General features: G+C 41.4%; 2 protein-coding genes across 2 annotated transcripts in view; one reads left to right on the top strand and one right to left on the bottom strand.

Annotated features, from left to right (window-relative positions):
- ERICH6B (glutamate rich 6B) overlaps positions 1-3,294 on the top strand; it is a 33,716-nt gene extending 30,422 nt beyond the window's left edge. Inside the window, exons 13-15 of the mRNA XM_064507138.1 lie at positions 524-535; positions 1,307-1,760; positions 2,953-3,294. Coding sequence (XP_064363208.1) covers positions 524-535; positions 1,307-1,760; positions 2,953-3,099 — 613 coding nt within the window. The 3' untranslated portion in view covers positions 3,100-3,294. The remainder of the gene's footprint in view (positions 1-523; positions 536-1,306; positions 1,761-2,952) is intronic.
- A 1,512-nt stretch (positions 3,295-4,806) lies between these two features.
- COG3 (component of oligomeric golgi complex 3) overlaps positions 4,807-13,281 on the bottom strand; it is a 33,210-nt gene continuing 24,735 nt past the window's right edge. The window contains exons 18-23 of the mRNA XM_026108403.2: positions 12,458-12,546; positions 12,223-12,357; positions 10,920-10,995; positions 9,091-9,218; positions 8,229-8,327; positions 4,807-6,999 (exon numbers count right to left, since the gene is read on the bottom strand). Coding sequence (XP_025964188.1) covers positions 6,970-6,999; positions 8,229-8,327; positions 9,091-9,218; positions 10,920-10,995; positions 12,223-12,357; positions 12,458-12,546 — 557 coding nt within the window. The 3' untranslated portion in view covers positions 4,807-6,969. The remainder of the gene's footprint in view (positions 7,000-8,228; positions 8,328-9,090; positions 9,219-10,919; positions 10,996-12,222; positions 12,358-12,457; positions 12,547-13,281) is intronic.

The following is a 13,281-nucleotide window of genomic DNA, read 5'->3' as shown; positions in this document are numbered from 1 at the left end:
CACAAACCAGTTTATGGAAATGGTCAGCCTCGGAGCACTCCTAGCTCTGCTTGACCGCATGCTTCCTACTCCATCAGGCCTTACCTTTTCCTTTACTGTTCTCCTCGTGGATTCTGCAATTACCTTAAAAGCAGCACATCACCACTGCCTGTTCTTCTGGGGAAAGACGGGAGGCAAGAGCAGAGGACGAGAGTCGGGGGTGAGCGTAAAGGCAGGACTCGTGCTGCTGCTGCTGACCTACATTAGCACCGAACAGGCTGCCGGCTGCAGCGGGCACGCTGCTACAGCACCCCCTCGGTGTCTCCCAGCAGCCGTAAACGAGGAGCAGTGCTGAGTAAATGACGATTCTTATATATTTATAAAAAGAATCCAATAACTCTGATTAGAAGAAAACACAAAATAAGCAACCTGTGGGTAGGCCATCTGTCCTGAACGCAGACCAACCCAGGCATGTCTTCAATCTGTGCTCTGGCACATCAAAGCTGCGATGTTCGCTATTTTTTCTCCTTCCATTTCTGCTAAGGTACAGTACAAGGTAATGCTGGGGGGGAAGGAGGGAGACTCAGCTGCTCGCAGGCATTTGCTGTGCTTGTCAGGGCTGAATAGCAGCATGGTGAGAATCAACTTCTTTACACTTCGACAGGAAAAATTCAAAGTGACACATGCAATGAATGATAAAAATTCCCCGGCTTCCGCATCCAGGGGGATATTTCAGCTCCCAGAGCCGTCTACCCAGGCTGTCACTAGATGGGGAGTATTGATTTGTATTCGTATGCTGTAGATAAGGGCTATTTCCCCGACACACATGCACTTAGTCTCTCTTGTTCTTCAGCAAGGCCATTTCCTGCACCCAGCCACACATACACATAATCTATTTTTAGTGTAAAGGTTGCCAGAGCCTAGGAAGCAACCATGTCCGGTTGTTTGACAGTGAAAACTTTCGGAAGACATAAAAGGACGATAGGAACAAGGAGACACACACAAATGCGCTCAGCCCATGCTCTGCTTGCTTATTTTCTTTGCCCTTTAGGGACTTACTGTTCTCCCGGGGGCAGGCTAATTTCTGTAGCGTGTTTTTACTATAGGGCAAAACCTATTAAGAAAGCAACAGGGCCAAAATCCTCTCCTGCCATTTGTTCAAGTGCAAACCCACTGCTGGAGACGCCCTCATTGAACCAGCGCACCCGATGGCAGTGGTGGGTCCTCACAACCAAAAGAGCACAAGGGGCACAAACAGCAACAAGTTAAACTTTTTAATCGAACTGTGAGACCATAGTTCTGAGCAAATGAACTTTTCCTTGCTCAGATTGGGGTTGCCAGCCCCCAAAAGCATAACTCTGATCCTGTGGGGAGCCCCACAGCAGGCCTCCCACGCGAGCATGCAGACACCCTGCCAAACCCATGCTCCGGCCCCACTCGAGGGGGCTCAGCTCCCTCGGGTGGCTTCACGCGGTGGGGCCGGGGTGGGAAGGCCGCCACACTGGCTGTGCCTGCGACAAGCCTTGGCACAAGGCACTGCGTTTGTCCCCAGGGTCACCCTGGATCTCTGCGCCGGGATCTGCTTTCACCAGGAAGGGACGAGCCAGAAGCGCTGGAACTGGTGGGACTTCAGCCCTCACATTCACAGCCCTCCTTTTCAGTCCATCTTCGTGAAGCTGAACAGTCACATCACCATTAAAATTGTGGCTCAGGATCAAATTTACTTAACATTTATCAACCACAGTGACCACATCCATTTCAATGTGGGCGCCCGACTCAAGGTGAGTCCTTACCATGTTAGCACTGCCTGGCCAGGTCCTATTTACCAGCAGCAGCATGGAAACAATTCAGCTGCGATAAGCCATGTTGGCTGTGGCTGCCAAATAGGATTGGTCACAAATTTGCAGGTGGAAAAAACGCCATTTCATTCAAAAGCAAATTTCCTGCCCGTGTGAATCTTAATGAAATTCCCTTTCAGAAAAGCATTTAGATAAGATTGAAATGTTGTTGCTGAAGGGTAAGAACAGCACACCTCACAAATTCATTTTGAAACACTATTTCTTTTCAAAACATTTATATTAAATGTCAATAGAAACACAAAGATCCTGATTTTATCTAGAAAGCATTTCACTTAACAGGAACAGGGCATACAGGGAGAAGAACGCTGAATTCCTTTGGTATTTCTTGCCATTCGAGTTCTCAACCTCTAACCCTTCCCTGGAGGTGGAAATGCCGTTTCCGTAAGGGCTCAGCCGTGCTCAGTGTTGGCGTGACTGTCCCAACCTATTAGCGTGCATCCACATCCTCTGCTGGATGCAAACACAACCGGTCGGCTCTGAAACGGAGATCACACGTCACTGGCATGTGGAGGGATCCCCAGGAGCTCACGCTCGGTAAGGGGTTGCAGGCTCAAGGTGAATGATTCAAGTTGTCTTCCCTAGTGCCAGCAGAAAGCAATTGTAACTGGCCTCACAGCAATATTCCATCTAGGGCTAGATCTGCAAAAGGGTGATAATGCCTTCTGCTGCCCAAAATCAGTACTTGGAACTGTAAAGCATTTGGACCTGCACTTGCATCCTCAAAGCTCAGATTTCTTCCCTAGACCCACTCACTCCACAACACTGCTAGTTAAGGAGGACATTTTCCTTGCTCCATTACCTCTGGGCAACTCCCTTCCACTGGAGGAGGCTGGAGCCGTGAGTTTAGCCCCTCTGTCCCCTGTGCACATACAAGAAACACTCAGCCCCCAGAAGGGGATCCACAGGGTTCATGTGCTCAGCAGGCGCCTGAAGGGAAAGGGCACCCCAGGACACATGCAAAAGGTAACTACTAGGATAAATTTAACTCTGTAAGATAAATATGTCAAGCAAGGGTCCAGCAAGCGCTTCAGACTACCACAGCACAACAGAACACCGTCTTCTTGGCCTCTCTTCAGCACTAATGCTCTTCTTTTTACATGGGCTTTCTTTGTAGTTGAAGGACACAGAGACGAGGCACTTACTTAAACGGCCAGAAAGCGAGGCGGAGCTCTTCCTTCAGTCCAAAAAGATTCAGCTCAAGAGCCTGCTATTGAAAATACAAACAAAATTGCATCGCTTTTGGCACTCCCTCCCTCAGTGAGTTCACTCCTTGTCTTTTGTCATCTACTATCTGCGTGAAATGCTGAAATGAAGACATAGAGACTTGAAGCCAGCACTTACGTTGGCATTTCAGATTAGCTTTTTCTTCATCAAGGCAGTAGCAGTCAGTCACGTTGCTATGAAAATAAAGCTCCTTTTTTCAAGCTCACAGTGCCTATCTTCCTGTACACTGAGTCCCTATAACACCAAGTCCATCTGCTTGAAAACACTTGAGTGTAGCAGGATTACAGTGAACGTGCAGGACTTTGGAGCAGGAGATGTCTTCCCTCCTACAGCTGATGAACTGGATTTACACAACCTGCTTTGTCTTTCAGCCAAACATACATGCTGGTGGACAGGGGATGCAAAACAGCAGTTTGGGTACAGGGACCAGGGGTAATCCAAGAGAGAGCAAAGATGAGGTGCCTCTTGGGTATGAAGTCTCCAGTTCTTGGCAGATAGTCAGTCCCAGGGCTTAGTAGCTGAGTCACAAATCACTAGTTTCCTGATTGAAAGGGACAGATTGATTTTTTTTGTTGCTGCTGTTATTTAAAGTTTACCCCTGGAGGTTTCTTCACATTGTTAAGGGGTGAAAAGACAGTCTGTGGCAGAGACCCAATAAAACTAGAAAGAAGCCTGTAACATGCTAGAAACCTCATGTGAGCATTAGCTGCCAATTCTAGGATTTACATGGAGGAGACCACCACATGGGGCTGCACCACTAAGGCACTGCTCCCAGAGCAGAAAGCAGTATAGTCTGGAGCCGACGGTTAGAAAGAGCACTCCACTCACCTCACAGCAGCCCAAACCATCCCCTTTCTGCTACGTCACATTATTTACTGGGCTCCTTTGTAATTGTGCATTGTCAGGCCTGGGCCTGTTTAATGGTACCACGTCATTTCTTTTTCCCTTTGAGTATCTTTTACTTTCAACTGCATTCTCACTTGCAATTTAACAGCTTAGTCTCAATTTTTTACTCCCTGACAAAGTTTTTAACCTCACTAGGTCGCTTAATTGGCTATTACCTTGGTTTCTGTCATAGAATTCCAGTTTTCTACTCCAAGGGCAATGCCAAAAGACTAATTTAAATGGATCTGGTATCTTGCAGTCTTATTTGCCATCAGATCATCTGAAGGAACTGAGACCTCTAACCCACTAACAGTAGTGCCACCACCACTACTGTTGTACAAAAAAGTGCAAAGGCCTGGACGACTGCTCTGGCATTCACTTAATTTACTGAAGATACAATCCAATGGGTGCAAGTTCTTCAGGATATTCCAAGCGTCTGGACAGCAATGACGACACATTGCTGCCCCACACCAGTAAGGAAAAAGCCGAACCCATAAGAAAGCAGGCTCTTTCCTTGCACTATTTCATCCAAATGCCAATGTCAAAGCCAGAGGAAGCTTCCCACTGAGGGTACAAGGAACAAATCACAAGCCCCCGGATGATGTGTTCCTGCAGGACCAAGGGCCAGAAGAACAATATCTGGTAATGAGAAAGGATGGGTACGTGAGCCTGTGAGTAACCAGGCAACCAGAATAGCTACCATGTAAAATAAGGCCTGAATAATACTAGGGCTTTCTGCCATCAACTCCCAAGTTTACTCTTAGTAACAGCCAACTAGTTAAAATATGGTCTTGTATTACAATTGTGGTTCATTCCCCTTAATAAAATTGCAGCAAAGAGACCATTTAGTCACACAAGATCATTTTTTCAGTAAAGAAAGTACAAATTTCCTTTTATTATAATCATAAAGAGGGATTACTTTAACAATTAGCTGTACATTCAGCAGTCAGGTATATTATATCTGTGCCAAATAAAGTCAATTCTTTTACTGCTAAAAAAAGAACATTTTCTCTTAACAAAGCACTGTGTGCTTACAGGACATTTATTGTCTTTCTATTACAGTTATCTTGACAGAGAAGCCTCAGGATACAGAATAAAGCTTTACTCTTGGACCAAAATAGGAGGCAACATTTTTATTTAAAAAAATTAAAAACAGCAAGTTTCTAGTCAGATAATATAAAGCATCTTAAATTAATCTTTTGAAAGTATTTACACTATTTGTAAACGTAAATATCTGAAACTGTACATGTTTAAACAAATGTTCATTTAGCAAACAGGCTGTATAAACTGACTGTTCTTCTAATCTTTCAACCAGTTGTCCTAAAGCTGTCTGGCTACTCTAGAGGTGAAAAGATTCCACACACGAGAGACTACTGTAATGGTTTACCCTTCACATCTTTTCTGTACAATGTATTAAATCAGTCATAACCCTGTACAGCAATCATGCAATCCTTCTGTAAAACTTTATAAAAACCTCAAATATACATATATTACAAGGCATTGGACATTATTTTACAGCCTGTATTTCTGCACAAGTATAAGGAAAAGGTAAGTTTTCTTCCTCGTTAGTTCCTTTAGTTAATTTTAAGGAGTTATGGAAGGTCCTATAAGTACCATTTATGTACCTCAGCACCATTGCTGCAACACTTCTCATGGCAGCTTTAAATCCTAACATTTTAGTTTCCAGCCATCTGATTTGTAACAGCAAAATTGTCATATCAAAACACCACTGATGTGCATGGAAATTTCAACATAATTCAAACTACAGAACAGGTTTTATAAATAAGTTAAAAAAATCTGCCATGTAAGTCACCATATTTTTCTTTTGCAGTGCTGCACAAGACAGACATACACTAAGATACCCTAGAGCTGCTTTTAATGTTTCATTCCAGTAATGAAAAAGCATTTAGCATTCGACTTTCTGAAACAGTGTACCAATTAATGCATATTGAACACAGTGCATTGTTTACCAGTTACTGAGTATTCCTCTTATCCCCTTACTTACCATGGTGATGTGATGGTGCTTTCACATTCATTTCTGACATCCCCCCACCTATATTAACCTTTATTCCAACACACAAGTTCCAGTCCCAGCCCTGCTCTACTGTGACAGCAGTAGCCCACTTTAAACAATGCAACACGTTATTTGGTATAGATCTTGGGTAAGGCAAAGAAAACAACTCTAACTTGAAACTCTAGCGTACCTGAGAACCTCAATGCTAAGCCTTGCCTTTACTGTAAAGCACCTGAAAACACAGTTCCCTCAGAAACGACAGAAATCATATTGCACAGCTTTCCATTGCAAATCTCATGCATCTGAGATTCTTTACATGGAACAGGTTAGAGCAGGAACCTACAGGTCAGACCTCACAAGCTCCCAATCACGAGAGTATAAAAAGAATTAACAGATCAGGTGTTTCAGGAAGTTCAAGGAAAATAAAGTCTTCTCAACAACCTCCAAATTATGTTCAAGCACATGGTGGGTTACTGCGATTCTCAGTGGGGTTAATAAAATTGGAGTATGCCTACTAAAATCAAGTTGGCATATCCAATATGTTTATCTCCAAGCCTTGCAAATACCTACTCCCTTCTCCATTTGATTTCCTGCACTTTATTTACAGTGGGTCTTTGAAAAGTGCTGCTTTTCATTGCATACATCAGTTTATTAAAGGAAAACAAGAAAGGATTTTTTTTTAAAACAAACAAAAACCAGAATTCCAACCTTGAAGATTTCTGTGACTGGAAAAGGCAGTAATTGAGCTTGCACAAGAATGACCAGCAAAAGGTTTTTTGCATTGTTATTTCCCTCTCCTCAAGCCATCAAATAGCAAGATCTTCAAGGAATCTATAGAACTGATTTCCCCCCCCACCCACACGAAATCAGAGGTAAGCAGCCTGGAGAGTTTTAATGCAGACTGGGCTGCACACTAGGATCCTTTGTTTATTCCGAACAAACACCTTCGCATCCCCTTCACTGCTTGGCATTCAGCTGAAATTTACTTCAAGCAGCCTCACTGTTGGGCTACTTGGCCATCGACAAAAGTAAGTTCACCTGAAAGACAAAGTGAAAGTCTACATTAGACAGAATAGCTAAGTTCACGATCTGATGTCTGATATTTTAACCTTTAAAAAGAAATCCTAAGACGTGCATAAGGATTTACAGAAACTAGGAGAACTGTTACGAGACAACGACAACTGGCCAAAATTTCCAGTCATCTCCCTACTCACGGGCTTCCTAACATGCAGTTGTTGACCACGCTGACTAGTTTTTTCAGCAGTCACAACCAATTGTGTTAAAGCTTCTAAAAGACTGCATGCATTCTCAAGGGATTCAAGAAAAAAAAACGCACTGACAAGAAGTGACGGTAACCATTTCCATCACTATTTAGAGCACATTCAAGATCCTTTACAATACTTGTCTCCCTACAAATTACAATATGGTTTTCTATGCACTTCAGTTTGTAGGAATGGCGACTCTAAGGATCAACAGATAAACAGTGTTAGGGGAAGCCAACTCCTCTATGATAATCCCACCTCTTTCCAGTGCATCACTCCCACTCTGTGCTCCACGACAGTTATCACACTTCTCTATTGCTACATTCACTGCAGACAAATTCCTCTTAACAGTAAGTTTATCTGTTTAAATATTGGCAAATCGGGATAGTCACGACTCTGTCCACATTCTCTGGACTACTAAGGTCAAATCTACTTGGTTTATGTCAGAGCATCCTAATACAGAGAATTCTTAACCCCAATCATCTCTGGGACTAAAGACCTTATTACATAGAGTTAAATTTCCATAAATATCTGTACATTTTCTCAATGCAATTTATTTCAAAGGGACCCTTATAATTCATTCCCCCACTGTTTCCTAAATGTAATTCCTTTGTATACACAGAGGCGTGTGTGTTTGTATTTTTTAAGCGTATTTACTAGCCCTGATTCCTCCCCAAACAGGTAAGGCCCTAGAATGGATGAAGTCTTCCAGCTGACTCTTTACCAAGACATTGTATAGCCCAACCCCCTGCAACATCAATCACCACCTTCAATTTAAAAACTGTCTTAACATATTCATTAAAAAAAGAAGACAAACAACCAAGAACTTTTAACTGAGTTCAGATTAACCCTGGATGATCAAACCCAGGGCTTTCAGGGGATAAAACAGGAAAAGGATTCTGAACACCAAAAATATTAAAATGAAAAGTTAATGATTTTTTGCTTTTTAAAAAAAGCCAGCCATGTGAAAGAGAAGCTAATAAAACAAGGAGCTCCAATATATACCTGTTCCATGGAAGGACAAGCTATGATCTGGAGATCTTCATTACTAAATTCTTCCTTTAACAAAGCATGGAGTTTCTGGAACACTTGCTGAATGTTATTCTTTTAAAAGGAGGAAAAATAAAAAGAATCAATATTGAAATAACACAAAACTCTTCTCGAACATGAGCTAGAGTAAGCATGAGGTATATGGAATAGCTACTGAAGTGACCAGACCAGGAGATGTGGCAGAGCTTTAAGAGGTTTTCCTCTAAAGCAAGCCCTTAGAACAGCAGCAAAGAACCCCAGCTGGCTGTGAGAAAAAAACTTCACCTAAGATGTGCTGAACTGAAACACTAAGTCCTATGGATTTAAAGATTAAAGAACTCAAACTTGGTTCTTCTTGTGGGTTCATAATGGGGCCCTGTTGAATCTGCATCACCCTCCCCCCTGCCACCAGTGCTTCCGCCCATGAATAGCCAACCAAGTTTAGAACAAGCGTGAGATGTGCAGAATGAACAGTAACATGTCCTCCGTAGGCTGAATAAACAGAAGAGCAGGACAGCATTTTTTTTAATCTAAAAACATACCATTCAGGTTTTATTAGTTTTTTTTTTTTTTTTTTTGTCATATGCCTTTTCAACAGGCCCTTCACATCAGGGGCATCTCACTGACTGCAATGTTTTACTCACTGCTGTGTGTGCACAGTTTTTGTCATGTGTTTACTGGCTGCACTGCTAGCCTCAGAATAACTCTACGTACATACATATACACATACACATACAAATAAGCTGAATGATCCTACAAAATGTGTTTAAAGCCTTTAACTAAATTAAGGTCCAACAGCTACAGAAGAACATGTTGATGTATATCTAATAATACTCACCCTAACCGGCTTAAACAAAATGAATTCCGTATCCTTATTGGACAAGTATAACGACATGCTTCGTAATGTTGACGGCAGCTTTGTTTTTATTGTCTTGTAAGTAGAAGAGACCAGATCATTGACCTTTGCTGAAAGTAAAAGTAAACACGATTAACGGACTAAAATGCCCTTCTGCTAGTTAAAATCCACATTACAGAAGATCATCTCCCCTTTACTGGGGCTGATCATAACCACGATGTGGACTGAAAAGGAAAGGGCAGGTGACTGCACTGTACAGCGTCATCTCATCACATGACCACAACATGCCAAGACAAGGCTCTTTTCTCAAGGATCTGCTCAAGACATGACCCCTCTTTCCCTGTAGTAAATCCATCCAACCCATTTCTGCCAGCTCCCTACATCCTCCAGAGGAAGCTGTAGCCTTCCAACAGCAACAAAGACCTACCTAGGCTTCCTTCTAGAAAACTTCCTTACCTGGAAAAGCGACTGCTGGGGAATAAATAGTGCTAATAAAGAGAACAGCAAATCACAACCTCTTCTTACTGTCCATATGCCATGTCTGCAAGAAGAAAGGCTGCACAGCCATCTGGATTATGAATCAACAAGACAGGAATCCTGTCTCAGACAAGACCCTGTTTCTTTACTGCTAAGTATTTTAAAGGTTTTACAAGATCTTTGCTCAAGGAGCAGCTGAAACATATATTTCACAGCTTTTAATTCCCAAAGTTAACATATTATGTTTTCTTCCTAAATTTCTACAGTACCTAAATTTTTTTCCACCTACTCCTGCTTCCCATACAAATGACCCCAAGAAACAGCACAAGCTCTGCTTATATCTGCCTCTACACACATAATTATCTCCAAACAAATGTTAAAAATACTCCTGAACAAGCAGGAAATAAGCAAGAGTTCAAGTTAGCCCTTGAGATTGTCTGAACCGTGGAGCAGCACTGAATTATGAATGAATATGGCTGGCTTTGCATTTTAAGAACATGATGCAACAGAAGGTTCCAATGTATGAATTGGAATAATAAGATTTCTCAGTGCCATGCATAAGCACAACTTTGTAATACAAACAGTAAAACAACCCAGAAACATCTCAACTAGGCCACACTACCAAATGTCCCTATGCAACATTTGCATTTGAGTTCTTAGGAAGAGGGAAACAAAGCTGGATTTCATTTTCAGACAGGCACAGAAAAACTGAAGAAGAAATCGTTACCAAATGTACAGACAATAAGAGCTTCAACATTGACTCACTTTTTCCCTATAAAAGCAAAAGTTTTACCTTAATGTAATCAAATAATTTCTTAAGCACATTCTGTATTCAGTTGTGGAAATGCTGTTTTCATGCAAGAACAGTCACAGCCTGAGAAAAGCTGAAGTCATTCATCTTCTGCACCAATTAAGTGCATACTCTGAAGTTTGCCAGGATTCGGTTTAGAGGAATTTTAAGACATTTAAACTATAATACAAGTCAAAACGTAAGCCAAGATTTTCAAGAAAAAGGTAGAGCGTTCCTAGGTACTCAGAATGTTCCAAATCAATCACATTCTTAAAAACCACATTAAAATGCCCAACTTTTCAGATTACTATTTTCCAGAAGTCATGCACTGAAGCATGTATAGAGACAAACGACATTCTGAAACACTCTAGCTCCATATAACGCAGCTTATACTGCTCTACCAAAAATGATGAGTGGAAGGGGTCTTTTTTTTTCCCCACTTGAGAAATTTTCAGAAGAAGTCTCAGAAAAGTACATGAGTGTGGCTTTATTAACATACAAGCATCTCGGAGCTAGCATGAAGAACACAAAACAAAGCAAATACCTGCTTGTGCCCAAGGTTGCTGGGAAAGGCTGTACTTGGGACCTCCTTGCGTGGCCATTGTTTTTAAAGCAGCCACCTAAAACAATCACAATCAACAAAATGGTATTTATTTCTTTTGGTTGAAATCACAACAAAATGACCCAGTAACAATCGCACAAGTCTCTCAGACACTGCAGTTTACCTTACTGAATCTTCCCCACTCTTTTTAATGGCTTGGCTTAACAACAAAAAGGGGAAGAAGCCTGACAGAAATGCAATTCAAAGACAATCACAATCACTTCTTCAAAGTAAATCCAAAATGGGATCAAATTTACAAAGATACATAGGCATGTGCAGAAACCTCAACAGGGATTTATACTTAAGAAGGTTAGGCAAACTCCCCACATTCCCAGTGAATAAAGTCAGGATCATTTGGACAACTCTACCAGTCTCACCAGCTACCCATCTATATTTTAGGCATCTTAACAGCCCCTCACCCCAGTACTACAGGCATCAGTAAATTTAACGCTGCAATCTTCTGAATTCTCAAAAGTCAGCAACTGCCATGTTTTCTGGTATCCATGCAACACTGTAGCCCCAACTGCTGAGATGTCATACTATAAAACTACCTATACTGAGTACACAAGGATCCACAACACACTTTTCAACACACTTTTTCACACTTCCACATCCTGCTGTGTGATTTTCTCCAGACATCTGAATCCTAAGTTCTAGAGCAGGTTCTATGAAGAACTGTATTATAACATGATGCCTTTTTGTTCCTGACCCCTACAATATCTGATCTTGTCTTGTCAGGAACTTCTGTTACAAACTGCACTTAAGAGGAAAGTCCTGCTCAGCCAGCATCTCGCTGGTCTGAAGCTTACTGAAAATTGACAACCTTTAACAAATATAACAGCCATAATCTAAGATTTCCCTTAAAAGCTACATGACCTGAGACTGTTTTTGGAGGCTTATAAATTCAACAAGAATTGGATAGTAGGCCTCCTGCAAACAGGAAAGCTTCTGTCAAATTTCACAGACCTGTTTCAACTCAATGAAACAGGAAAGCTTCTTGATGAAAGAGTATAAAGAGTTGCTTTTAAAAACAAACTGTGGTTCATTCCTTTGATCCTTTAGTCTCAAAAATGCCTGGACAATTCTTGTTGAAACTTAAAAGGAGACATGATCTTATAATGGGATAGGTAATCATCTTCAGCTAACCAGATAGTACTAGCAGAATCTCTTATATCCGATTTAAAAACTAATTCCCTTGACCTACCAGTTTTTCAGTTAGGTTAATAAACATACAACACCTTTGTACCTTTGTCATGAACTCCTCCAGCTGCTCTATAAACTGTTTGGTCTGCTGCTGAATAAACTGCTCACAAGCTGATTTCAGATGGCGATCTACATCTTTTTTAGAGTCGATATAATGTTCTCTGATTTCTGGAGTACCCTTGAACAGAAGACAACAATTCTCTCCTTTTTATTTGCCAGAGATCACCACCCACTTAAATGACTAGGTTTTTCTTATGCAGTTAAAGACTCTGTATTACCTCCAGTAAGAACTGTATCAAGGCGTTGTTGCTGTTTAGCCTAAAAAATCTTGAAACTGTCTTCGGGTTCAGGATTTTAAATGCTGCATCTGTGAAACAAAGTCACTCACATTGCAAGTAGATGGGATTCAGCTATAGGAATCTAAAGCATTACTCACTCATTTACTCATTAAAATGGCATAGCATGATTACCTCTAAAAACATTAGGGATCCCACTACCACTAGGTGTGCATGCACACGCATACATAAGTGCACACACAGAGAAATGCACAGACACACAAAGTCTGATCCACTACTTCTCAGTTGTACATCGTTCTGGGTACAGTAAACCCAGTTCCAGTGGTTGCACAGTCTAAACAGATAAATACATTACCTAAAGTAACAACTGACTGCTACTAGTGATAATACTACCAGCAGAGAATACTGCAGGCCCTTTTCCATTTGTAACTCTATCTATAAGTGAAAAAGACTTCACGTAAGTAGCAAACTAAGCAGTTAAGACAGACAGGCAGAATTTGGCCTGTGCTGCCTTGCAATACCAAGTATGGTTGCACAAAATAACTTAGAACTGGTACTGTCTTTCTGTGTAGTTAATTTCTGTAGTTAGGACTAAACAACAAAACATCGTTTATAGTCTCTACAGAAGTCTCAAGAAGGAAAAGCAGTTATGTCTGCAGCTAGCACAAGATACTGAAATTATTCCTACAGTGTCAGAAGGAAGTCGTCAACCTTAAATCTAGCCAAACTGGGGGGGAAAAAACATCAATACATATCAACACAGTTTCAGCAGTGCCTGTGGCCCCAATATCATTCATTTATCGTCC

The sequence above is a fragment of the Dromaius novaehollandiae genome, chromosome 1, assembly GCF_036370855.1.
Source record: "Dromaius novaehollandiae isolate bDroNov1 chromosome 1, bDroNov1.hap1, whole genome shotgun sequence".
NCBI classification, from domain to species: domain Eukaryota; kingdom Metazoa; phylum Chordata; class Aves; order Casuariiformes; family Dromaiidae; genus Dromaius; species Dromaius novaehollandiae.
Note: the sequence above shows the minus strand (reverse complement) of the source record. Positions and strands in the feature narration are given on the sequence as shown.